This window comes from Balearica regulorum, chromosome Z (genome assembly GCF_011004875.1).
Source record: "Balearica regulorum gibbericeps isolate bBalReg1 chromosome Z, bBalReg1.pri, whole genome shotgun sequence".
Classification (NCBI taxonomy): domain Eukaryota; kingdom Metazoa; phylum Chordata; class Aves; order Gruiformes; family Gruidae; genus Balearica; species Balearica regulorum.
The window spans coordinates 70587309-70614893 of NC_046220.1; the positions used below are offsets into that span (position 1 = coordinate 70587309).

Here is a 27585-nt window from a genome sequence, read left to right on the forward strand (position 1 = left end):
TCTTGAAACATGGTCCTTAAACCAGAGACACGGATTAACACAATAGCCAAACATCAGCTTCTAACACATTACATTACACATGTAAAGAAAGCACCAGCATTTCCCTGAGACAAAGAAGAAAACAACACACAGAGCAAATATTGTTATCTTTTTGTTCTTGAAAGGGAGGCATATAAAAGAATGCATATTTGATGACAGGGGTTTTTTGAGTGGGTAGTGTTTTTTTATTTTTGTGGGTTTTGGTTTGGTGGGGGTTTTTTTGTTTGGTTTTTGGTTTGGTTTGGTTTTGGTTGGGTTTTTTTGTTTTTGTTTTTTTTTTTTTTACACATACGTATATACACACAAACACAGTTTTTGCAAGATATATTCTTAAGTTCTTGGGCAATTTAACGTATAAGTACAGACCCGGTACATGACAGCATGGAAACCACATAGCTTTTACAGGTAGTACAGAAGCAAAGCTCCTACAGCATCAAGACAGAAAAGAACACAACAAAGCTAAGTAGCCACATAAAACTAACCAAATGCTAACTCAAAACAAATGCAATGAACTGAAGAGGGTCACTAACTTACTGGCTGAGCACCAAAGGGGAACAAGAGATCTTAAACTAGGTGCTTTAAGAGGAGAACACATCCTGAAAATTCAGCTCTGTAGATACACAGCCAGGAAAAGCCACTGGCTAAATGCTTTCACTGGCATGTCTCCTTGTGAGTGTGGTCCCAAAGCAGTATCTGGAAGTAGGCAAAACTTGTAATTGCAGTAAACAAAACTTTAGAAGCAGGAAAGGAACAGGATAAATTGCTTCTTTAATTAAACATGTGTCATACGCTGTGCTAGCTGAAAACCACAGCAAAATTTAAGAATGGGAATGGAGAGGCACACATACAAGCAAGAGGTAACACCCACACATGCTTCCTTAAGTGTCCATTTTCCATTGACATTTCAAATCATGCAATTCCACAAGTTTTTTTGCTATAGCCTGAGAAGATATGCCATTCTGTGAAATTTATCATCTAGCAAATAAGCACAACAAAGATGTTAGAAGAATTTTTGTTTATCCTGATCACTGTTTCAGATACCGTAAGGAAGGGGCACAAAAACAGTGAAATCAGCATCTTTATACTATCTGCAGCAGGCAGTAGTTCTTCTCTTCTAAGAACACACTGCCTTTGACACGTATCACAACATTAAACAGTCAAACAGAAAAACAGACTACTTAGTACATTACAGCAGTTAAGTGTCAGGTAAGATAGCCTAGACAGAATTCCTCTTCAGATATTGCACACGATAAGCTTACAAGAAGTAAAGCACTTTCTAAATATATCTAAACCAAAAGACAACAGTAAGACCACGCCAAAGGGAAAAAAGTTCAAATATTAATAGAAATCTGAGAATCCACATAAAGCAAGCATGAGATTGAAGAACCCTTGCCTGGCTCTGCACCAAAGAACCAAAGAAAGAGGGAAGAATGGCAAAAAAAAAAAAGGGGGGGGGACGACAGGGGTGAGGGGTGGTACAGAGGGCTTCAAAATGAGCTCAGACCTCATCAAGAAACAACCAATGCAGCTAAGACCCACTCAGCACAGGCACAGTGTGGAAACTCTTCTACAGCCTCTTTCACCTTCTTTAGCACCACAGACACATATGAATGAAGCGCAGGCTTCACCATTCACAGATAATCCAGCCACCAGCAAAAAGCCCTCTTTGCTGCGCATACACAGGTGATCATGGCCAGGAACTTCCAGCCCGAGGAAAACCAAACCCTTAACCCCTGAGAACTTTAAGTCCTTCCATAAACCGCACAGCTAGCACAGTCAAGGGGCCAGCATACAATTTATAAGACTAACAAAATTTGTCCTTTCTCTTGCTGTCTTGCATCATCCCAACCAATGGTTCCTCTTCGACCTGAAGCATTTTCCCCCTCCCTAAGCACACTGATTCTAATACTACAGTTGCAATCGTCAAGTATTCACTCTGCAAAAAAAAAAAAAAAAAGGGAGAAGGATATGCTAATATAATAAAGTGTTCTGAAGAAGACATGTTGTGTTAGTGTTCTAAAGTCACAATTCACAGGATGAGTGAACAGTACAGGCCTTTGTTTCTGTTTGTTTTTTAAGTTAAATTCTTCATCCTTAACTCACCCTACTAATAGGCGCAAAAGGCAGATGGGTGCAAAATCAAGCACATATGAGTGCAAAAACTAAGTGGTTATGTGAATATGTGTTGGCCAATTTACCAACTCAAGCTTTAAGAGATTATCTGGATAGGCTTTGGATGATTAAGCTACAGATTTATCACAAAAAGTAGTTGGAAATGTTGTAAAAAAGAAGGTCTCAACCATTAATATGTTTCCACAAACACCTTCTCATTTGTATTAGGTAAGTTTCAATAAATACAGTGCTTTGGATGGAAGTCAGGGGGGCAGGGAAAACTGTTGTTTAGTACAGGTTGCTACAGCCTAAAGCAGATTTTACTGAAACTCTTGAGCATTTTTTCTCCTGAAACACAGTTTTAGAACAATGATACTGAATCCTCCGATCATAACAATGCTTTTAAAAATAATGACTTCCATTAAAGGAAGTAGAGCAGAAAAGAAAAATGCTGGGGGATGAATAATTTATTCTGCTTATTGTGCAGAAATGATACAAAATAATTTTAGTTTTACTAGATTATTTTAATTGTCTAAGCTTATGTAAAGCAGCACAAGACTGCTAGAATACTACCTCAAAAAAGTAAAGCTCCTGAAATTTGAGAAATACGTAGAGGAAAGTCATACTGTCACTGCCTAACTATTTTGCCAATTACTTCCCCAGGCTTCCTATTTACCTACATTCCTCCTTACCTACATTCCTCCAGCCAACAGATTAAAGCATCTCAAAACTCCCTGTGAGTCCTGAGAAGAGCTAGCAATAAAGTAAGTTAAAAAAAGGGAGGGGGCAGTAAAAGAAAAATGAAGGTATATAGTGACTATGACTACTGGTAAATACCCAAGAGATAATATTTTCATAAAGACTTACAAGAATTTGATTTTTAAAGAACATACTTTTCATACCTGTGTCGCTCCATAAGCATTATCTTTCTACTGATATGGACTAAGCTGCTGACTGTATACAACTACATATGTATATATATAAAGCATGTCCCATGAGCCACATAATCTGATTTCCTTTTGATAAGGAGATATAAAATGTTCAAGAAAGAACAAAATTCATTAAAATCCATACCTGCGATTGTTCATTTGAGCTCAACCTCCATGAAGCTGCACAAAATTACTTTCTTAGGCTTTTCTAAAATTGATCCTCAAGAGATGAAGATGAATGGTACTGAAACACTCCTAACAGGGTAACTAACATCTCAACAGAGATGAAAAGACACCCAGGGCTGACCACAGGAAAACATGGGGACAGGAGAAGAGCAACACTGATTATCCAAGAACACGAGCAGAAATGAAACAGAATTACACAACAGAGAATCAGCAGATTGGCAGCTGTTGCACTGTGAACCTTTCCATTACCTAATACACTGCATTACCTCTCCATCTTTGAAAACAAAAAGGAGAGAGACCTGGGAAAACAGGAGGATTTCTGTACAAATGATCCAGAGAAAAAGGAGACCATTGTTAATAATGCAATATGATGACAGAGAGAGTTGAAGCTCAAGTTTGCGCCGAGACAGACATTAGTATCAGCAATGCATTAATGCAAGCCTGCTGCCACCCCGTGGTACTTAAAAGTAGCAGCTCTGAAGAAAATAGCACTTTCCTACACTCCAAAAAACCTGAACTTTAAATTACTCTCTAATTGAGCCAAACATTTTTTTAAAGGAACTCACTACTTAAACTAAATTTATGTTAAGTTTAACACCACTGCAGAGTTGATATGACTTTAAAAAAACCCAACAAAAAAACAACAGCTGAGCACAAGTAATCATACCTATTTCAGCCCAGATTCAAACCCTCAATGTCCAAGTCAATGCAAAGGCTTTCCTTAGTTTTCAAGTATGTGTTTCTCCAAAACAGAGAGAGATGATTGACATCTAGTCCAACAGTTTCAGTCAAGAATTTTCTAGTCTGTAAACACCTAGCAGTTTGGTCTTCTGATTACTTATCTTCCTAGCAAATATGCTGAATAAAGTTTTTCGTTACTTGGAAAACATACACAATTTCTGCTGATGACTTACCACACACATGATGTAAGAGAGGATGGCGCCAGAGGAACCAATGAGTGCACCAACAATGGTCAGCAAGTTGTTGTTCAGTAGGAAGCCCTCAGCACACAAAGCCCATCCAGAATAACTGTTCAGGACAGTAATAACTACAGGCATGTCAGCACCTCCAATAGCTGCTGTTAAAGTGACACCCTGGAAAAGGAAAGAAAATGCTTAGCTATGAGTGAGAACATGCAGAGAAGACAGTGCCTGCAGCACTAAAAAATAACTATCAGGTTACTTAACCTATTCAAGTATTTCCAGTGTGCAGGAGACACGAAGCTGTGGCCCGAGGATTGGCCTTAATGATTCTGCCTTTGCAGAGAGGACAGGAAGGCACTCTCCTCATCCTGCACTTAGTCACATATTTTAACTCGCAAAAATATCCTACCAGCTCCATGAACTGTTCATACCATTAAAGGATTCATACTGAGCAGTCTTTGCAAGACTCAGTTTACAGAATGGTAATATTCAGGGTAAATCTTGCAACAGCTGGTGTGAGTGAGTAGGGGAAGTTACACATGGGGATAATCTTATTAAGTTACCACAATAATCTGTAGATCGAGTGCTCTCAAGTATTTTAAGGATAAATTTTCCAAAAAGTCTTTTAAAATACCAGTTTTTCCATATAAAAGTCCATATATATTAAGTCCATATATATTAAGTCATAGCTGCAAAAAGTAGTTAGATACATACATGCCTGTTCTCTGGAACAGTTCTGGTTTACAGTTAGATTTAGGAAAGTCAGCTGCTGCTTGCTACTACAAGCTGGCATACAGGCACTATGTCCATTGTGACTCAGGATGGTAAAATATAATCATTAAGAAGAAATTTACAAAACTGAAGAATAAATGGCTTGTTTAATTTGTTTCACCTCCTACAATTCCCTGACTTACCATTACGGCTGAGAGAACTGACACAGAACCTAAGCAAGTAATTCCCGTAGTGTAACTAGGATCAATCATGTATGGAATCATTCCGCCAACGCTGGCAGCCAGCAATCCTGCATTCAACGCATGTCGACCAGGCAAGAGCAGTGGTGCAGAATTCAGGATACCTGCAATCAAATGCATATTCAGAGATTGACACATACATGCAGGAGAGCCTGTCTCTTGCCTTCAGAGAAGGCTGAATACCCCAGCAAAAGAAAAATTTAAAAAGGGAGGGTCAAAAGATAAAACAAGTTAGTTGACACTGAGACCTTGTGCTGACTTAGGATTTCAACATATTCAAAATTACTCTAGATTCTCAAATACTGCTGATTAAAATCTTGGTTTACTTTCTAATCTCACTGAAATGTTTTATAAGAATCACAAAAACCTCTTCTCCTCTTGAAAAACCTTTAAAAAACCAAAACAAAACAAAAAAACCCCCACAAAAACCCACCAACACCACCAAAAAAACCCCAAATTTCTTCCATTCTGGCCTCAAGTCTTTGCATGTTGTATATTACCTCTGTAACAGGAAGCTTTTAGCTGGAACTTCTTAGTACAGGTATTACCTCAGTGTCTCAAAACCTATGTGCTTAGAAAAATATTACCACACAGATACCCCAATTACAAAACACTCCTGCTTTCAAAGGTTTTAATTTAACCAGTACCCTCAGTCACACAGACTTCCCACAGCTTCCCACAGTAGCAGAGACTTGACGGGAAAAGAGGATTCACTATTTGTGTGAATCAGTTTAAAAAGACAATTACATATTTATTTTCACCCTAGGCTTTTTTTTTTCTCCCCAAACAACACAGCAAAGAGTAAAAATAATACAAGTTTACATGTTACTTTTGGTGTAAGTAATTACTTACCGAGTGTCTCATTTCAATTTAGCTGAATTCAAGGGAAAGAATGAAATGATAAGTCTCAGGACTAGGAGTCGAAGTGTGTAACCTACTACCTCTAGTTCAATAGTATAGACAAGTTTATTATTATTGTGTTGACATGGAAATGCAAGGGGGAAAAAAATAAACAAAAAACAGGAGAGTGGGCTGAAACAGGCAGTGAAGTTCATGAGGGACAAGTGCATAAACCACTGAGGGGGTGGAGGGGGTAAGATGGAGAAGAGGTTACAAAAAAAAATAAATAACCAAGAAGAAATAAGTAACTACTTAGCAGAAATATATCAGAAATACATACTACTGACAAATCCTTCAAAAGATTATTAGAGAAGACAGCTTTCCATCCATGTCATGCTTCCTCCTTCAATGGCTGGTCTCATAAACACTGAAGAAAGCAAGCAGGTATTTCTTAAAGGAGCTACTGCAAAGCTAGTAACAAGATTAGTAATATGAAGCTCTTAGCCGGAACTTCTTCATACAGGTATTATCTCAGTCTCTCAAAAGCTGTGTGCTTACAAAACCAAAAATAAATGCAATAAGGAAACCTTCAGGTGCATAAGAAACAGGAATTAGTGAACATTTAATGTAGAAGGCACATTTACTAAAACTCTAAGAGGTATGGAGCATGGATTTTGCGCAGTATGTAAATAAACAGTGAACTGCATGGTTTAAAGTGAAGCAGTCTCAACTGATACTGCAAACTACCTACCTAAACCAAGTCTGCAATACTAACAACACAATCCCATAAATATTAGCAGTGCTCACTGAGTCCAGCATTACCAGGGTTTCAATTAAAATGTGTGCTCAGGAATATGAAATTGTGATCATAAAAGTTCAATAAAATCAATTAGAGAAACAGTGTCAGGCAGTGTCTTAATAACACTAAAGCAACAATTACTTCCAGACAAGATGAACTGAGGGAAGCTTACATGACTTGGTAATTTAATAGCAGTAGTAAGTCCAAGCACTGAAGGCAAACTTTTCATAACTAAAGCTGTACACAAATTAAACAAAATTAAAAAGAAAAAAGTCCACTCATAAGAATTAAACATACAAACTTTTACCTGATGCAAAATACAAGGCTTCTTTCCAATTCCATAGTAGTCTAAAGGCAGAGCTAAACCCTGGGAGGGGGGGAAAGCCCTTTAACAAGTAATTAATTCTGAATGGAACGTCTCACCTTGCAGTTTTCCATAAGCAACAAGAGAGCCACTGAAAGTCACTCCACCAATGTATGTGCCAAGGTACGCCACAACCTTGGTGAGGTTTGCAGCTGGATCAGTAGCAAAGTGAGGGTATTCAATCATGTATTCTGCTACACAGGTGAGCACAGCAGCCAAACCAACCAAACTGTGGAAAGCAGCCACTAGCTGAGGCAGATCTGAAATCTGGATGCGTTTAGCAATCATCAAACCTATTGAGAGTTGAAAGAAGGGAAGTCTTACAAAACACAACCAATCTGTACAGCTACAAATTAACTTACCATGGTTCATGCAATCAATACATGCACATACATGCCTATTCCAATGGAAAAAATTGTTCTACACTAGACATTGCTATGGCATTTAACTGAAAGCTGCCTATGTGTATTTTGTACAATGAGGATCTCATGGAAATTAGAGAGAAGATTAAAGAATATCATGTTCTTAGAAGCTTCACAACATATTAAGAAATTCAGTGTTTTCTATGACGAAAGCACAGTGTGAAAAAGAGAATTTGGCAGCATTCAGTCAGGAACTGAACGGGAGTATGAAGTTGGGTAACTTCATTTACCTCTGCATACCTAGTTTCCCTAACAGACATCATGTGCTCCTGCTTTTCCACCAGTCTTCCCATTCTTTAGCAGGTCCTGATGCATTAATAAAAGCCATGGGACTTAGGATTCTTTGTTCACATACATACACACATGGCTTGTGTACGTTGTTTTGCAAGTTAGTCAATTCACCTGTGAGCTATACAGTTTTTTGTGTATCTACAACTTGCATAAATGCATGTATAAAGCATATATTGTTACTTTATAGTATCATACACATACCTATGGTACCACCACATGTCATTGCACCCGACATCTGTGCCAACAATTCAGGTGAGGGTTTAAGGCCTCCAAGAGTTGCAGCTAAACCTCCTGCAACACCAATCATACCCAAAGCATTTCCAAGACGAGCTGTTCCTTGGGTGGACAGACCAGCCAGGGCCCCAACACAGCATAAGCCTGAGCCCAGATACATCATCTTTAAAATAAGAAAACATGAATATGCATACATTAAGTAGAGACAAAGTGCACAATCATTGTCAAAATCTTTCTGATTATTACACAAAAGGGATGATTTCTCCAAGAAGTGTGTAAGTCATAGTTCTTAATTCAAGTCAAAACTCTTGAATGTGATAGAACTGTTGTACAGGATGTGATTTTGGCCAATTAAAATGTGATATCTATTAAAACTTCTTCCCCACCGTATGACCTTGGTTTATCTGCACTGTGCATACTAAACTGGAGTCAAGCCAATTTTCCTCATCAGTTCAGAAGCAAGTTTTTTTTCAGTACAAACCCAAAGTTAAACTGTTCTGCTCATTATAGGAATAGTTTCAGAATTTGCTTATGGCACATCTGAACTCCTGTTTTCAAAAAGCATAAACAAACTGAAATGAACTGAGCTGCACATGACTAGGTAACTGAAAAAACTCAAATATATTACAAGCCTCTGGCATAAAGGTATGTTTGGATTCACTTTCATAACACAGAAGGCAATACACATTTAATTTTCTTACTATTAAAACAAATGCAAACAAAAGTTTACCATAAAAGGTGTTACAGGTACAATCCCTGTATAACCCTCTGTGCTGAACTGTCATCCCATCCAGAAGTCATGCCTACTTAAACTGTCACACCAAGTTGAATTTTCAGAAACTTTTAAACAAAATACTGATTTCTGTAGATGCTCTAATATTTAAGCTGTAACTTAAGAAAACGGTCCAATAAATAACAAAGTACCTGCTGCTTTACAGGAAAAAAAATAGCCAAAGCTTTTAAAATTTGCAGATTGAGCATTTGGGGTATGATTGCAAGCTTAATGAATTTCAGATTTGCCTTGTGGGAATATGTGGCTGATGAAAAGACCATGGCTAATTTGCTATTTACTCCTACACAGAGTAAGCAGAGAAGTAGCATACCATACTGTGAACAGTGGGCCAAGAGCCACAACGTTATCTTCTTACCTGCTCAATATTATAGCCACCGTTGAGAGCAGCTGCATAGCCTCCTACAAATACACCACCAGGAAGCAGGTACAAGTAGTTGTACTCAGGAGGATCTGTGGGACGTCTGAACATATCCAGCATTCTCTGTGTAACTAGAAACCCACCTGGCCAAAGTAAAGGAACAATTTTACAAAAAATGAAATCTAAAACTAAGCATGTGCCAAGCTGTAAGATAAATCTTTGGTTAAAGCACATTACCACACAACATTAGCAACTGACCCCAGTAAAGCCTCTGAAAAGCTAGTAATCTGGAAAACCACCAGGAAACAAGGGTGTAATCAGGGTGAGATCCTGTTGTCTTTTTTAATGTTTGGAAGAAATTCATAAAAGGAGGACTTGGTAAGCCTGGAGGACTTCACTGGCTCTTTATGCTGACTGTAGGATACAGCTTAGTTTATGACTGTGTCCTTTTCCCTATCTACTCTAGCAAAAAGCAGTATTTGTAAGTCACATGGCTCACACTCTTTTTTTTTTATTTGTGAAGCTGGGACTTCTGAAGCTCAAGGAAGCAGAATTTTGTTCTATGCCACTAGTATATTCTTCAAGCAGGAAAAGGAACGTAAAGCCAAATGCAGTACCGTCTTGGGATATACAGGAGAAGGTATTTCATATAATCATCACCCAAAAGATACTGTAAAAGAGAAACACACATTTAAGTTCTTCCCTAAAAAAAGGTTACACCACAGGGTGTGCAAACCATATATATTAACTATTATGAAAATCTGAAGGGGGGGTGTTTCTTTATTGATGGATGGTCTCAGACCCTATTCCCACAATAGTATTTCTGGAATCTACACACTTAAAGAGCTAGAAGAAATAGAAGAATTACACAAATGCTTTAAAGTTACTCTCAGGAGAAAACCTAACATTCATACCTGCAATATTTACTGAAGAGATAAAGGCTGAAAGCACTGCTAGACTTTGAGGAGTGTTTTCAGGGAGGTAGTTTCCTCCCATCAATACCAGCCCACCAACTGCAGTTAGTCCTATTTAAAAAAGAAAGAAGTGTTATTGAACCTTAAAAGGCCCTACACCTATAGCAAGTTTCCTTTCAGCTGTCAGAGAGATAGCAGTCAACTCAAATTTTGACCCCCTACTCTACACATTACTATTTAAATAAAGACTACTGTGGCCTTTTTAGCAATACAAACACGTTTCGAAAGAAAAAAATTAGTATATGAATATAGTTTTGAAGTGCAGTGCCTCAAGCACAGTCGGCCTCCGTGTACTTGTTCAATAGAAGAAAATTTCCTTTCAACAGTCAAAGCAGATCAGACTCATGACCTGTCACATATACACACAGATAGATAAAATCTTACATATTTATAGAGTTATCAATCTTACAGGTCACTTAGGAATTTTTTCTTTTTCCCTCCTCTCAAAACACATAGTTTGAGGAGAAGAAAAAAAGAATGCAGAAAATATGAAAGGTAAGTTATTTTCAGGGCAACATTTTGGAGAGATGAGAGGAAAGATGTGTTCCATGAAAGGATAGACTGCAGCACTCCAAGTAAAACAAACTTTAAAGCAAACAGGTTAAGACTGAGAAATTACTTATAAAAATTAAAAATACACAGCACCATACTTGCCCTTCTGTTAAAAATGGTATGGTTCAGGTGTCCTTGCTATTTATGAAAGTAAACTCAGACATGCAAAGCAGTAGTACTAGGCTCTTTGGCATTTTAAAAGACATATCAGAGGAATGCTGTCTAAAGTTCAAGTAAAAGGAGCTGTGCCTACTTCAAACAGAAAATAAGCAGTTGTGTGACAGCAACTTACCTGAGATAGCATTAGTCACTGACATGAGTGGAGAGTGAAGAGCAGGAGTCACACCCCACACCGTATGATACCCCACTATTCCAGCTAGACCAAATGTTGTCACCATTTGTGTGAAAGCATTATTGGGAGCTACAATGCCCAGTCCTAACATGCCGGCTAAACCTAGAAGAAAAGCACAGCAAAACTGTTCTGTAACTTTTCAATGATTTCTTACATTTAAACTCTGTACAACAGGAATCCAGTATCGAGCTAAAAGCAAAACAGCATTTTGTGCATGGACTTGTTTCAAGATCAGCTGGATCATCTTTGACAACTATAAGGCTCTTTCAGTACTAGTGTTTCTTTTACAATACAACATAAAACCATAAATATAATACACACATCTTTGTTATGCATGCACGCAAAGTGGCAAAGATAGATTTCTACACTAACACTGAATCCTGTCACTCTCCTGTTCTATAGCAAAAACGTACAAGAGTCACAATCATGTTGAGATACTACTTGGAAGACTCAAAGCATGCATATGAAGAACAGAGGTTAAAATTAAGAATATTCAATTCATTCATTACTTCATGCAGAAGTTCAGATGCACACAGAATACCAAATGTCAAGAAGAGACAGGATTTATTTGTCAAGACAAATGTCCTATTCTCAGTACTTCAGCAGATATTGGGCATTTAAGTCTCATACAATGCATTAAAGTTTGAAGAAAGCAATGGCATTGAGTTGACTCTGCTGCAAAGTATGAGCACAGTGCCTAGCAGGAGTCCTTCAGAATTTTAAGTATTCTACTGATATTTAGATAAATCCAAACACACATACATGCACACACCATGAGTCAGCACTGTTTGAAGTGGTAATGCTTTTAGTTAAATTTCCAAAAGTTTATTTTCCCCTCTCAAAAGCAATTATTACACTACTCTGATTTTACACTAGGATACACCAGCCAATCAACTGCTCTCCCAACTACTTATTAAATCGCATGAGCAAGATGAGGAATCACTTAAAAGTATTAGCCAAATGAGGAGCATTCTACACTGATTCTCCAACTCTGGAAGTTGCCTACCTGCTGTGTATACAGACGCACTAGTCATAGTTTTTCTAAAAGGTGTAATAGTAGCTGCTTTTTCCGCTTCCAGCTCTGCTACAGTCTTCTGCTTCACAGGGGCTCCTTGAGGAATATTATTTGGTGGAGGTGCTGGGAAAATCACCTTGCCATCCTGACAAGAGATATTTACAGTTATCCCTAACGCAACAGATGCTTTATAGTTAGTGGAGCCTACTCTTCTTAATCCTGCAACTCAGATAAGTCTTAACATCCTACAGCCATGACACAGGAACATCTTCCTTTTATGTGTCTGTACAAGTTTGCAAGGCTCGATGATCAGTACAGCCTGACCAAGTTAACCACGCTGGTTTACAAATTTTTCAGATAAGATTTAATATCTGTGTCCAAGAGCACCCAACAGAAACACAGCGCAAGGCTTGAAAGCAGGAACCAAAACAAAAGAGCTAAAGTTCCTTCATGGAATTTTATGGAACTTACGTTCCTAAATGGAAAACATTGATGCAAAATAAAACAGGGTCTTCAAAATAGCAAAATCTGCTACAGATCAGAACTGTAACCAGAGCCTGCTCAGACCTCAGCTAGGTACCAAGCATGATGTCTCACACCTCCTGCTGTTCTTCAGGCCTCTGGAGGAATAACTGGTGGAGCTCTCTCAGACCTGAGTGGTCTGGGAGAGCTGAAGTCAATGCAAACCTTCTTCAGAGTAGACATCATAAGCATTACAAAACGTTGGCAATATTATGCAGCAAAACTCAACAGAAATGAATACCTCTTACCTAAACTGCAGATTATTATTTTCTAATAGTTGCAGGAGGAGAGCCCATATTGGCCCATGCCCTAAGTTTGTATTTTATTATTTCCTAATAGAGCTCAAAGGATACTGCATATTCTAGGTCCACCAGTTTTTTCTGAAGTTATTCTCATAAGAACAGAAATCTGTATTTTTATTGGGGTTTTTTCCGGAAAAAAAGGAAAAATCTTTTTTCTGGTCCTGTAGTAATGTTTCAAACATGTTTTAAATAACCATGCTTTTTACATGAATACAACGTGCAAATTCAATCTTTTTCCTATTTTTCAATAGCAGATGTTAGATATTTAACCATGACAAGAAGGCAAAAGCAAAGAGGTTTCCCTCACAAAAAGGGACAGAGGAATATTCAGCTCAATACAAACACAATTTTCCACACCGTCCATCAAGTCACATCTGAAGTGTATCCGCATGCGGCATCTCTGAATGTGTTTTAAAGAGACAGCACTGATAAATGTAACACTATGTACTCAAAAATTAAGAGGAGAATGTTTACTAGCTTACCTTCATTACTACAGTTCCTCTGATAACATGATCCAGAGTCCCATAATCAAATTCATCTTTTGGATCAAAGTAGAAGTTCTCTTTGTCAGGGCTAATAGCCTTTAGGAGTTTGATAATATTATTGGAATATAGACTACTGGCCTGAGTAGCCATTCTGCTAGGCAGGTCTGTGTAGCCTATGTGTGTAACACCCTGAAAAAATCCAAGTAAATCATTAAGGACTAGTTCAACCTCTGAAGAGGCAGCATCTCTTCCAATATATCCTTCTGGAAATATATATCCAAATTGTTTCACTTGTTTCTGTTTTTAACCCCAGCTAAAACTTTTACCTGCAGGTCTAACATTATTAAGTTGAGGGAGCATTACTCACAACAGTTACAGAATTCAACGTGATCAAACCCAACACCTTTAAACACCATTAACAACAAGCCTAGACAGAAAGAAAGACGTAGTGGTGCAAGAGCTTGTCCTCTCCAAATCCCACCACTGCCTCAGAACTCAGCTTTTTAGAGCAATCAAGTAACAGATTATCCTGCCCAGTGCTTGGCATCTTCTCAGTCCTTCTGGAGGGCATGCACTGGAGGCAACTTTCTATATGACAGAAGAGTGAAGGGAGCTTCCACAGAGCTAGCTGTGCAAAGTAATATGCCCAGGTTCACGTTTACGTAAAGATGTAACATAATATATCCACACTGTTTAAAGAACAAATGTGAGTATATCTGGCTATCAGGCTCTTGAGTTTTTGGAAGGTATGGGAAACAAGCTGGCATACACTCTTCATGCTCAAACAGGCTGGTGTTAAAACACTGCTCCTGCAAACTTACAGCTGAGATGCATGCTTCCAGGAACTCTGGCTTCTTAATGCAATGCTCTAGCACACTGCTAATAGTTCTGCACTGCTATCCTTTTCCACAGCTTAGTGCCAGTACACTATATTCAGGGGTAATATTCCTCTGACTAAAAGTGCTCCATATAAATTCTTCATACAAGTATCTGCTTACTTCTGTTCTACATACTCTAATTTCAGGTTTTAAGCAATGACATCAAAAGCCCTAAAAAAACCCACAAAGCCAAATACAATGCATGACTCACGATACATACACACACAGCCCTGCTTATATTAATGACAACTATGGCAGCTATATGTGCTACAGGCTTCTCTAATAACAGCATTATGTTCTTACATTACCAAATAACAACCTTGGAAATCTGCTACTTTAAATCTCATCACCCAAATTTCTATAACTGCTAGTACATTTCTCACAAGTACCAAAAATAAATCCCAAAAGCAGAAATACAAGCTCTGAAGTGAGCCAGTGAACACCGCACCAAAAGCGGTTATTTCAGTCCAGAGCAAAATCGGTTACTTTAATGAACCAATTCACACTACTCCTAGTTTAGGTTACAAGTGGTTTGGATACTCCAGGGCAGACTCACTCATGTTGGCAAAGCTAAAGACATAAAAATACAGCAACGTGCTGAAGCTGAAGTTACATTGAGCTGAGCCAGAGACTTTGCACCGAAGTAAACACTGACATAGTCTGAACCTGTTTAGCTTACCTATGACGGGGACTGTTAACCTCCAGTTGTGGGAGGTGATGAGCGAGCCAAAGAAGCTCTTGCTACCACTGTCTCTTTAGGTAGACCAAGAAATAGACATCAAACCACACCTTCAACTCAGCAGAGACAAATCACTGGACTTGGAAGTCTAAGTAGTAACAATTCCATACTTAAAAAACAAATTAACACTATACAAAGGTTGTTTCTTCAAAAAATCTTCAAATTGTTATAGATAGAGATGACTAGTGACCAAATGCAAATCTAAAGGATTACTTAAGCCCAAATAGCAAAATCAGCTACTCATTTTCAGCATACAGTTTACAAAACACAATGTGAATTCATGCAAACAGAAAATCATCTGCAGATTAAAATGCTCACCTTATGAACATATAATTCTCCAGGCTTTGTTGTCTCAATGTTTCCTCCTGCTTCTGCAGCTAAATCCACAACAACTGAACCTTCTTTCATTGATTCAATCATATCTTTCTTGAACAATATGGGAGCTTTTTTGCCTGACAAGACAAGATATTTAAGTTAAACATAAAATACAGGTTTTTATCTGTAGGGCTCTCTACCTTATTTTTGCAAGCAAAATATTCAAGTAATCAGTACCTAGGATAAAATGCCACAGATGTTTTTTATACAGGCAGGGAGAAGAGATACTAGAACATCTTGCTCCCAAACATATTAAAAGAGGTATGCATGAGCAGTCTACCAAAGATGCTGGCAAGTCCCAATTTTGTCCTCAGTAAACTGACAACATCCAATCTCACAATTCAAGTCACAACAAACACCAAAGAAAAAGGAAAAGCCACATTAAAAGACAGATGTTGTGCAATACAAAGCACTAAAACTTAAGCTCTACCCTTATTATGTTTCGATTACAAAAGACAGCACTGTTTCAATAGGACTTGTTTCAGTGCAGAAGCTCAACAGCAGAAGTAACAGTGGTGCAACAAATATGCAATAGTATATATCTTACTTTATTACTATCTACTCCTTGTTTAATAAGAAAACATGATGATACTGAGTCAAAGTGCTAATTTGTGAAAACAAAAGTTGTAAAAAAAGGCACACACTTTGAAAACAGGCATTTATCAGGCAAGGGAGAAGTTACATGCTCACACAGACAAAATTTATCAATGCCTCTGTTTCCACTGCAGGCACAGCTCCAAAACATGCCAACTTACACAAGATAAATGCAAATTAGCATCTTGCACATAAAACATACCTGGAATAAGTGCTGTAGTGATGATAATGTCGACATCTTGGCACTGCTTGGCAAAGAGTTTCATTTCGGCTTCAATAAATTCTTTGGACATTTCTTTAGCATAACCACCTTGTCCCTCTCCAGACTCTTTTAAGTCTACTTCCAAAGGCTCAGCACCAAGAGACTTGAACTGTTCCAGAGCTGCAGCTCTAGGAAAAGAAAATCACAGGGAAGAAAACAACCACTACTTTAGAAACCCACCGTGACTTTTCTGGTCTTTTAAGTAGCAGTCTTCAGACAAGAGATCTAAAACTTATTCTAGGATTAAGGAGACAATAACTTAAGTCCTCAGCTTATTTAGTGAAAAAAGTAAATACATCACTAATTTTAGGTCCCTACTGAAGATATTTGGATAAGGCATGAAGGCAGTCTGTGGTTTCCTATGTAGTCAGCAGAGTTGTTCCAAGCAAAGTCTCAAATATGGAGCCTAACTGTTGACTTTCACCCATTTCTGTTGTCATGACTAGGTAAATCTACAGCCGAAACTTGGAACCCTAAGACAGGTGATAAATACACAACCTGTGGCCCTGTCTTTAATTTGTGAAATGGGAAATACCAGCAAGCCTTATTTTCACAGGGAAAATTGGTTGGGGGCGGGGGGGGGGGGGGGGGGGGGGGGGGGAGTCTTTTGCTTTTGGGTGTTTGGTTTTTGGTGGGTTTTGGGTTTTTTTACAGTTATCCTGTAAACCTGTAATTTCTTTTGCATCACATGATATCACAGTAAATAACGAGACTAAATTTCAGTGTTAGGTGAATATTCACAACATGCAGAGGACAAACATTCTTGCACACAAAGACAAAAATATACAGGATATAAAAATATACAGAAAATATACAGTATAAAAATATACAGAAGGGAAAAAAAATGAAAAGTTTTAGACATTTTTATCATGCTTTTACAAAAAATAAATTCTTTCCAGTTTGCTTTAAGGCATATGCAGATTTTCTAACAACGAGAGTGAAGGATCTTTCACATTGCACATCATGAATCTGGAAATATATTCATTTTTTCATACCAGATATAGCTAAGTAGCCCTAGATGCCACTTCTGCATGAAAACAAGCACATATGAGTAAGTTCAATGCAAACACAGCATTAAGCACATACAAATTCAATATAAGAAGGCCATTTAATAGAAAAAAATTCATTAAGTTTGCAGCCTCTGTAGCTGTAAGAAGAAAAATTGTTTGTGCTCTATAATTGCCCCAGTCTATTGCTCTAAAAAGTGACTATGGGACAAAATAATCCTTCTGAACGCAAAGAAGAGACCCAAGGAAAGCACAATTAAAGCAGCTTCAGCTGCAGTTTCTTTCATATTTAGTTTCATAAATATAACAACTTGATCTCTTTCTCAGCTCCAGCACATTGAAACAAGTGTCTCTCCAAAGAGTTCTTAGCTGGCCTCTGTGGGATCAGGAGAGTAGAGGTGAATGAGTATGTAGGTATGAACCCAAATCAAAGCAAGCAACAGAAGAGGGCATGAAGATTATTTCTTTACTATTTTCCCTCTGTCCCCAAGAACAGACACATGAAGAAAAAATAAAATAAAAGGCCTAACTTCTTCATTTTCATAAAGCAACAATTTTTTATTCATCTAGTTCTGAATGATTTAATGAGAAGGACTCTTTGGAAGATTTCATTGTTTTGAGGTACAAAAACCAGGGGAATAATGATGGCATAAAAATGGTAGGAAAGGAATTGTGATTGAATGAAGTACAAGTGCTTTCACTGTAATACAGCTACAAACTACTTAAAATAATTTTGGATTGTGTGAAAATGGCAATAACACCTACCTAGTATCAAATCCACGAACCACTGCACCCATCGATTTAGCTGCTCCTGCAGAAGCCAGGCCAGCAACTCCTCCCCCAATGATCAAGACCTAGAATGATACCATCATCATGCTTGGAGCATAAACTAAAACTAGAGCTGGTTAGAAAAACAGCCGCATTGTACAGCTTTCACAACTGCAGATACATCTCATTAACCAGCCATTTAAACAAGTTACCTTAGGACACAGATCCCAAAATGACTTTGGTAAAGCTGCCCTGTAAATCTAACAGTTGTAACTCCTAACTTCACTTATCTGAGAGCCAAGTCATCTGTAGCTAACAATTTATGTAAGTACTTCTTTTTTTCCTTCCCTAATTCTACTTTCATTTCTCTTCAGTAGAATCCACCTGCAATTCCAATCAATAAATCCTTTCCATTGCAGCCTTCAACATACCAGAAATCCCAAGATCTCTGACTTTTCTTAACTGCTTCTTTGCCTCTTCCCATCTGGAAAGAAATTCCATCTACATATAGCTATCTGATGTTTAAAACTAAGCAAACTTAAAATAAAACTCAAATTATTCTATTATTTAAAAAAAAAAAAAACCACAAAAAACCCCCACCCAAAAAACCCACTACAGATAGTGAACAAGAATTAGTACAGGAATAACTATAAGGATTTCTAAAGCCTCTAGAATTAGCCCCAAGGCAGGAAAAAAGCCTTTTAACACTGTTTCAACAGTGGTTAGGTGTGCTTAGGAACTCATATTCTTCTGCCATAGTATCTATTTAATTGCACATACCTTTGCTGGAGGAACTTTACCAGCAGCTGTGATCTGACCGGTGAAAAATCGACCAAAGTGATTTGCTGCCAGTACCACAGCCTTGTAACTGTCAATTAAGGATGAGCACACATCAGTATTCTCCCAGGGTCAGTACAATTCCATTCATGATAGCAATCAAAAGGATGAACATATGATCACAGCATGCAAGTGCTATAGATAAAGCAGGTTTAATATTTTGTTATTTTACTATTATTTTACTATTGAGCAGAAGTTTAAGTTTGCCTTTGTTCATACTTCTTGCCTTTTTGTTTTTTTAATCATGGAATGCATTTTCAGATAGAATTTTTGAACTGAATACTTGATGTCCACAACTATTCAATCTCTCAAACAAAATTTTACCTGAATAATAAACACATAACTTGCCAAAAGTTAACTTTGTGGTCTTTGAAGCTACCTTCCAAGGCTGTAACCTGAAGCTTGTTAGGGAAGAAATCATGAACAAGCAATCGTAAAACCCAGAGTAGTTTTGCAGTAAGCTCACTTAGACAAGCAAGCACACATTCAAAAATGGTACTCTGACCCTAACTCTGCAGAGCTATATTGCTTAGGGCAAATAGCTTAACCTTGCTGCTTCTCTTGTACCAAGTTAACATCAGTAGAAGAGCTATGTGAAAATGCAGATTAATGCGTAATTATATCTTTTCTTAACAACAGTACACATTTTCTTGCATTTTACTGATGGTGTTGTGGTTCAATAGCCCTGTTCCACTCTCCTTCCTATCTTTAGTCAGGACATATGGAGGTCTGTATGCCACAGAATTAGTTCTAATTTGGGATACAGCTTGTTGATTTTATACTTTTAAATACATTATGAATTTCCACATTTTAGTAAAATTACGCAGAATGAAATCAACAGAAGTAACCCAACATGTATATGGATGTATACTGCTGGTGTCCACAAAATCTGGCAGCCTTCTCCAAGGCTCATTATGTCTCATAGACATCATCTATGTAACAAGTAAAAAAAAAAAGTCAAAAAGAACCTAATAATAGAAGTCAGCTTGACGACAACAACATTTTAGTTCACTACAATACCAGTCACAAAGCATGAAGAAGTCTGACAGTATTTGGTCTTTTGTTTATATCTGTCATGGCAATTGCATTCATACTGAGCGCTCTTTGGGTTAGTCAGCTCCAAACAATATCAGATCCCAATGACAGACAATCTGTGTTGAAGTTGTCTTAAGGATATCTTTGAGCCTGCTCTGATGTAGTTCAGACCAAAAAGACAGTAGACAAAGCAGTCCGTGAATTAGAAGAACTGCCTTCAATTTTGTTTTTTAATTTATTTAAAAGCCTTGCCCTGATCTGCTGCAAAACCATGAGAAACTTAAGAAGTTGTTTGGCACCTCCAACAGCTTCATCTTGCTTGAAACAGCTGTATGAAAATAGAGATGCAGAATTGTTTAATATCACTAATATCAAAGTACATAGCTTTTAATCCAGCTATACTTACTCAAGCTGAAAAAAACAAAAAAAAGGTAAGATTCATACCCAGCAATGTTGGCCATGGAGCTAAGTGCATCATATCCCTGAGCGATGGTGACCCGTGGAACCTGATCCATAGCCAAGACAGTAGTTTTTTTTTCTGCAAGTTTTTTCAAGAGGTCTGGATTTTGTGCTGGGTAGATAAAACTAATCAGGGTAGCCGCCATCTTAAAAAGATCTGCTTCATGTACACCTAGAGCTGAGTTATATATAGGAGCCCTTACCTGAAGAGAAAAAAGAAGTTTCCAAATTAATCAGAGGAACTAAATTAGAACACACTCCGCTTCCTTTTTCCCAGCTTGCAGTCTGTCCATCTCCTTCCACAAAGTACACGGAAGTATATCAAAGGTTGTTTATACAACTGAACTGAGGAACTGCACTGCTTAACTGGAGTCCACATATTAGAATTAGCTCTAGACAGATTGGTGATAGGGCAGTAAATAATCAGCACACACCTTCAGAAAGATCTGATGGCTTCTAAACAGCAGTTACTGGCTTTTATGACAGACAGCTGCCCCAAAACCCACCATCTTTAAGCAAAATTACTACTGAACAGATGTGAGAATTATGCTTTACAGGCTAAAAATCACTAATGAGGCTGAATTCACCATTACATACCAGAAATTTCAAGCATAAAGTACAGCAGATACTCATCTTGATCTGTATTCACTTCTTTTTAGTTTCTCACTTTTCTTCAAAAAAAACCTACTTAAAAGGGCTGTTCACAAACTAACTCACAGAAATTTTATATTCAATGCTGACAGGGTAACTTCAAATATAGCACTTAAAGGAAGCCTCAACATCAAGTTTAAGGTCATCTTCTTTTTTCCTTCAGGGCTAATACCTCTCAAGCAACTTCACTTTTAGCAGTCTTCCCAAATCAGCTACAACTCACCTAGTTACAAACCCTTTTGAAACACACTGTTACTGTTAAATTGTTGGATGTCTGATTGAGAAAAATTAGAAACTTGCATCTTCAAAATTTCAAGCAACTCTCCCTAAAGAGTAACTGGAGTTGTATGTTACTAATTTTGGAGTGAAAGTTTCTTAGAGCAGGGATCTTACCTGATTAGAGTCTGGAATTAGTCTACCTTGCTCTAGAAAACACAACTCATCCAAGGTAGTTAAAAACTTGGTAAGAAATTACTCTCAATTTTTTCAATGCTGCCGTTTACTAGTTTATTACTGCAGGTGTACACCTGAGCTATTAAAAAAAAAGACAACAGACTAAAATTGCATGGGAACTTGGAATGGAAGATATCAAATTAACTGAGCTTATGTTCGGAACTTTCAGTAGACTATTATAAAAAATTGACCTATATGTTTCTCCAAAAGGAATGTAATAGGAAATATATTAATAAAGCAATTACTTTGACAATCAAATCAGAAGCCAGGACTTCCTTGGTCCCCTGGATCTTTGCTCCAACTTCTCTGTAATGGTCATCAGAAAATTTGGAAGCTTCTCCAGCACCAGATTCCACCACAACATTGAAGCCTTGTTTAACCAAGGCTTGAACTCCAGCCGGTGATAGAGCCACTCTCTTCTCATTCTCATATATCTCCTTGGGGACACCTACAGTCAGCTGTTTATAAGGAATTCCTGTAAGAGTGGCAGACAAGACAGTATTAGTTGTACTAAAGATTAATAAATCTATATTAATGGCACTCGCTCTTCAATGTTGTACAGACACATGCAGACATGTCACACTTCGCAATCCTCCCTCCTAAGAGATGAAGCAGCAGAATGACATTTTCTAGCAGTGTAGGTTACATTTCCTTAAATTACACCATCTTGCCAGAGATCCCTGTTCTCTTAGGAATAAGCAGGTTGGCACAATCAGCCACAAAAGCAATAACAAGTGTTTGATGCAGTTCATACCCATCTGAATTTATACAGTTCTGACTGTATAAATCAGAAGGCAAATTACACAATACATAGTGTTCTAGTGATAACACATTCTACCTGGGGTAAAAAGAACTTAAATTCTTCTCTAGCTACTCCAACTTTCTTGTGAAGAAATGAGCTATGTCTATGTTTTTAATGTCTATCACGTTACAGTTGTCTCAGATCACTATTACTGAATGAAATTTATATACCACAAGGTACATTGAAAGGCACAACTACATCAATAAGGTACTTCGGAGAGTTGATACAGAAATGAAAAATGTGAATTCAGGAGTAGCTAAAGAATAATGGAATAACCATCTACTAGTTTGTTCAATTATACTTCGATGTTATCTCCTTAACTTGTTCAAAGTTAACATCAGGAAATTACAGAGGCTGTAATTTATGAGTTTTAGCTTAAGGTTTCAAATTACAAACATCTAACTTTGTTCACGTACAATTTCTGGGCTTCCAGTCTAATATTTGAGAGTTAAACTTCTCTGATCCAATCAAGTGTTTAAATTTATTATTTATAAACACACAGACTCAAGCAGAATAATCTTATATCAAACTACCACATTGCTTCAATTACATAAGTAATTGTCCAGCACACAGGCCCAGTTCTGCACCAGTTTTCACTGACGTCTATCCACAATTTAAACCTGGATTGTGACATTCATACACAAGACACCTACACCTTATATATATTAATGAAATATAACTTGAGCAGCCTAAGCAATCACTCATACTAAAGATCAAGAAAAAAAAGGTAAACCAAAAAACCCCACCAAACAAAAGGAGGGCGGGGGGGGGGGGGATGCTTGTATTAAATTACAAATCTGCTTTTAATTTGCCCACTAATACTATGTATTGTGCTACAAAAACTGTACCAGACCAGTAACGTGTTCCATGTTTTAGGAAGGCCTCCCTTGCACTTTTTTTACTGTTTTTTAAACTAGAAACAAGCAAGACAAAGCCAAAAACATACTATAAAAGCTTTGAGGAACTGAATTATTTTGATATTTTTAAATCTAAATCTATGAAATAAAAATGGGACTGTAAGGTGCTTAAAGTTGGACATCTGAAAATATTTTAGATTAACAACTTTCAAGATACTACCAACTTATGATGTTCTGAAAATACAATACAGAGTTGCTAAGAACCAGTACTTAAATATCTACCTGTACTTGTCAGTCTTCTAATCCATGAAAAAAATAACTGATTGAACACATCCAACAAGAAGACAGCATGAAAGATCACCAAAGAGTGTGTTACTTCTAATTATTATTTTTTAATTTTATCTTTCTCTTTGAAATTAAACTAATAAAATACTAACAAATAATTTGAAGAGGCAAGTGTTTTGATACTTTGTATGTTGGAGAATATTTAAAACTCTTCAGATTACAAGACAAAAAATCAAATTCAGAAAAACGTGCTTTAAAAGAACATAAAGTCACAACAGGAGCAAGAATGCACATCTAAAACAACAGAACCACAAAGGTAACAATGCTTTGCAAAGATTGCTTCATCAGCATACATCACATCTAAACATAGCCATGCAACTCAGGGAATCCCTATCACAGCAGCACTAGCCACTTGAAAGCTATGGTAACTGTTGCTGTCACTCATACAAATTACCTTTGTCATTTGAACAGAACTTTCTCCTCATCTCTTCTCCTGATTACTACACAATAAAGTCCTGCTTCTGATTTTTACTAAATCAACTCTGGAAGTGAGTTCTCTTGTCTTTTAGAAACAGAAAGGAAGATTGAAATTCGTTAGAACAGCAGAGACCAATCATAGTTTGAGAAAGGAAGTAGCTCTAAGATAGAAGGCAAAGGCTCTTCAAGAAGCACTGAAAAAATAAAAACAGGAGTGCTACCTTCCCTTTCTCCTTTAGGAAGTTTTTACAGCACACAAATGTAGAGGAAGGAAGGAACAAACTATAGCATACAGAGAATGGAAGGATGCCTGTGAATCTGAAGGCACACTGACACCTGATTAAAGCTTATACACCTCTCAAGCAAAAAAAATCCTGTTGGTTTTTTTTTTTTATAGCTCCTAAGGCCCAAGTTCAAAGGACATTTTATGCTTCTTATTTCTTTTTGTTCACTTGCTTTTGTGTGGGGTACTAGGGTAGAAGAGTAAATGGCTAGGAGGGATGAAACAGGAAAATGCACTTGCTACATGCCAAATGTGTTTCCTCATTTCCTTCTTTCTCTTGCATGCAATAAAAATAGGTAAAACTTTTTCAGATAGAAAGTATATGCACCTTATTTAGTGAGCAGAATCATCAGAGACTAATACTGAGGACTATGCTTTTGGAGATCAAATCCAAGATAAACATTCAATAAGTCTCATTTGCCTCTCATCTTCTTTTCTCCTCTGTCCCACTATCGAATTTCTAGCAACTAGCGAATATAGAAGTAAATGAATACAGAAGCAAACAGATGTCGGTTTGCCAGCCGTTAGCTAGAGCAGGCGTAGGACATTTTTCAGGCAGACTACCCTAAGCTATCACATCATTCCTCATCAAAAAGGAGCTGAAGTCTACAACTGCAAAGCAAAGATCTACATTAAAACTTCAGGACAAGGTATAATAAATACTATGTTTGAAGGAAGCTATACTATGAACACAGATTTGGTTTGTTGAACTCAGCAATTTCCTCGAAGTTCTGAAAGGCTGAAAACTAGAATTATAAACTTAGGATCTTCATTTAGGTTTTATTTTGAGAAAGCATGTGTGCTATCCTTACCATGGGTTTAAAAGTGCAGGAGAGAGTGAATCTTTCTAAACCTCCATGTCAGATGGTATCTTTAAGAACTGCCTTGAGTACGTTTTAGTAACTTATTGCTTTATGACCTCAAGAACTTTTTCCAAAAACAGACCAATATACACATACCTTGAGCACCTTTTTGAGTCACATGAAGATTCCAAACATATTGTCCACTGAGGAGGATATACACAGTACTTCTTTTGATACAAAGAATCAACACTAAAAGGATTCTGCCACTATCAGCAGAATCACTAAATTTCACAGGCCTTAGAATCTTAGCGTAGAATGTACACAAATTAGAATTTAGAAAAACTAGTAAGCCACTCTCTAATCCCCTTAATGTAACCTCGACTGTGTAATGAGGACATACTCAAAGCAGTCTCAAACTTCAAGTAAATAAAGTGGGTAGTCTGCATCTCCATGCTTCAGAAATCAAACAATTAAAAATAACTATAAAAACGATTTTGTCCCTTTAACTTCCATCTACAAACTAAGTGTTTAAAGAGCCTAAAAATCAAAAAAAACTCAGAATGCTGTATGTAGGAAAACAGAGAAAAATGCATTTTTATCTCCTTAACCTGATTTCAGGAAGTAGCAAAACAGCATTAGCAAACATTAGAGACTGACTTACAGAAAAGAGAAAGGAGAAGTTTTGACAATATGCCACGTGTTCTGGGATTGCAAAACAGGATAACCTGACTAATTTCTAAGGTACTCTAATATCAGCTTTCAACGAACCATCTCACCTGTTCTGAAGATGAAGACATATTCCGAAGAACAGCAATATGATGTTGGCAAAAAGAAAAGGAAAAAAAAAAAAAGAAAAAAAATGGTACAGAAGATTAAATAAACACCTGATCCTCCTCCTTATACAAGCAAGGAGACACAAAAAACCCAAGGAAATTAAATGAGAATGTCTATTTTTTATAAAAAATGTACAGCTTATCTAGCTAACTAACTAGCAGAACAAACTGCCATAGGTTTAAAAGTTCTGCAAGATTCAGAAAAAAAAACCAGGAAATTTTAAGAAAGAAGCATCAAAAGGACATTAAAAATCCCAAGATTGAGAGGCACAAGTCACAGAGCTGTAGGACAAACCAATGTGGAAGTGTAGTGGAAACCTCAGTCGGTCACTCCGTAAGCACCTTGCCCAGGGCATGCGAAAGTTTTACATCTGTTTCTGAATCACCCGGTGCTAGTGACTATTTGAGACAGGTTACAGGAACACTTGTTTAATCCTGTGTGAAAATCCCTATGTTTCTAAGAAACAAAGAAAATAGCAGCAAAATAAATAGCAGTAAGAAAAGTATCCATCCTCCAAGTTTACTATTCCACTGACTCCAAATCTCTTCACTCTTCAAGCAGCTGTTATTCTTCATACAACTCACCCTGGACTAAATGAAAGCTAATCTGAGAGAATGGAAGTAGTAACTACAGACTTAAGAATTACTGTGACACTAGTTTTTTCAGAAAACTTACTCTTCTTAGTATTACAGTGATTTTACCAAGTATCACTATAATCAAAGATAATATCTAAAAGAATAAAATGCAGTTATTTTATATGCTGTTAAATTTTGATTCAAGAGCAGTTAAAAAGTATACATAGGCAACAGTACTGCTACTAATTTGTCATTCAATGGCTGTTTTATCCTTGATTTGTCCTCTACTGAATGACAAATCTCATGTTACCAAAATGAACTATAAGGACAGCTTAATTACCAACCAAAAGACTTATCAAACTTATAATTCTCAACATAAAATAACTGCATTGCATAAATACCACTCACCCTTAAATAAGGGCTTCCACATAACAGATTTGAAGGGACAGCACTGAATGCTTAAACATATGACACTAATCAGAATTCTCTGTTCTTGTGGAAAAAAATTCTGAAAAGTGATTCATAAAAAACAAGAAAATGCATACACACACAGGTGAGCATACTGATTTCAGGAAAACTGAAAAGATCTTTCAGTTTCATGATCAAATTTGTGGTCAAAGTCAAATATAAAGATTGATTCCAAACTCAAACAACAACAAGGGCACTTACCTGGGACATTTGATAAAGAACTTTGTACCTAGTTTCCTACGTCCCAGGTTAACACGCCCAACCAAGGGAAAATTTGCCAAAGAAGACAAATGTCTCTTTCATTCATGTACTTAATATGGAAAAAAAAAAAAATTGGAGCATCACGAATTCATGGGATGGCAAAACTATTACCTGATCAGTTCTGACAGACCCCAGATCCCCAAACTGTCAGTTAGAGCAAAGAAATTCAGGTTTCACCATGCAATTGTGGTAAAAAGCCATGCAATAGAGATTATTAGGAGCCCTCAGAATAAAGAAACTCTTCTTTTCATCACATCTCTTCAGAAGCTCCAAAACACTGGGTCACCAATTTGAAAGGACCCCAAAATGTCCCAGTCACTGTCAGCATTGACAGAAATTCCATGCAACAAACGCTTCTCAGTTATACAGTCTAATCTTACGTCCTGTGTTTTCACAGCCAGACACTTCTGTTCACAAGA

The 27585-nt window shown here is 37.2% G+C and overlaps 1 protein-coding gene across 4 annotated transcripts in view; it reads right to left on the reverse strand.

Moving 5' to 3' along the window:
• The window catches only part of NNT (nicotinamide nucleotide transhydrogenase), a 45318-nt gene that overhangs the window by 15323 nt on the left and 2410 nt on the right, over positions 1-27585 (reverse strand). For all 4 annotated transcript variants that reach the window (XM_075741304.1, XM_075741305.1, XM_075741303.1 and 1 more), the window contains exons 3-17: positions 21767-21996; positions 20403-20620; positions 18867-18954; positions 18084-18172; positions 16252-16439; positions 15399-15532; positions 13461-13652; positions 12146-12299; positions 11080-11241; positions 10176-10286; positions 9259-9404; positions 8078-8273; positions 7223-7456; positions 5104-5264; positions 4181-4360 (exon numbers count right to left, since the gene is read on the reverse strand). In XM_075741304.1, the coding sequence (XP_075597419.1) occupies positions 4181-4360; positions 5104-5264; positions 7223-7456; positions 8078-8273; positions 9259-9404; positions 10176-10286; positions 11080-11241; positions 12146-12299; positions 13461-13652; positions 15399-15532; positions 16252-16439; positions 18084-18172; positions 18867-18954; positions 20403-20620; positions 21767-21996 (2483 nt within the window). The remainder of the gene's footprint in view (positions 1-4180; positions 4361-5103; positions 5265-7222; positions 7457-8077; positions 8274-9258; positions 9405-10175; positions 10287-11079; positions 11242-12145; positions 12300-13460; positions 13653-15398; positions 15533-16251; positions 16440-18083; positions 18173-18866; positions 18955-20402; positions 20621-21766; positions 21997-27585) is intronic.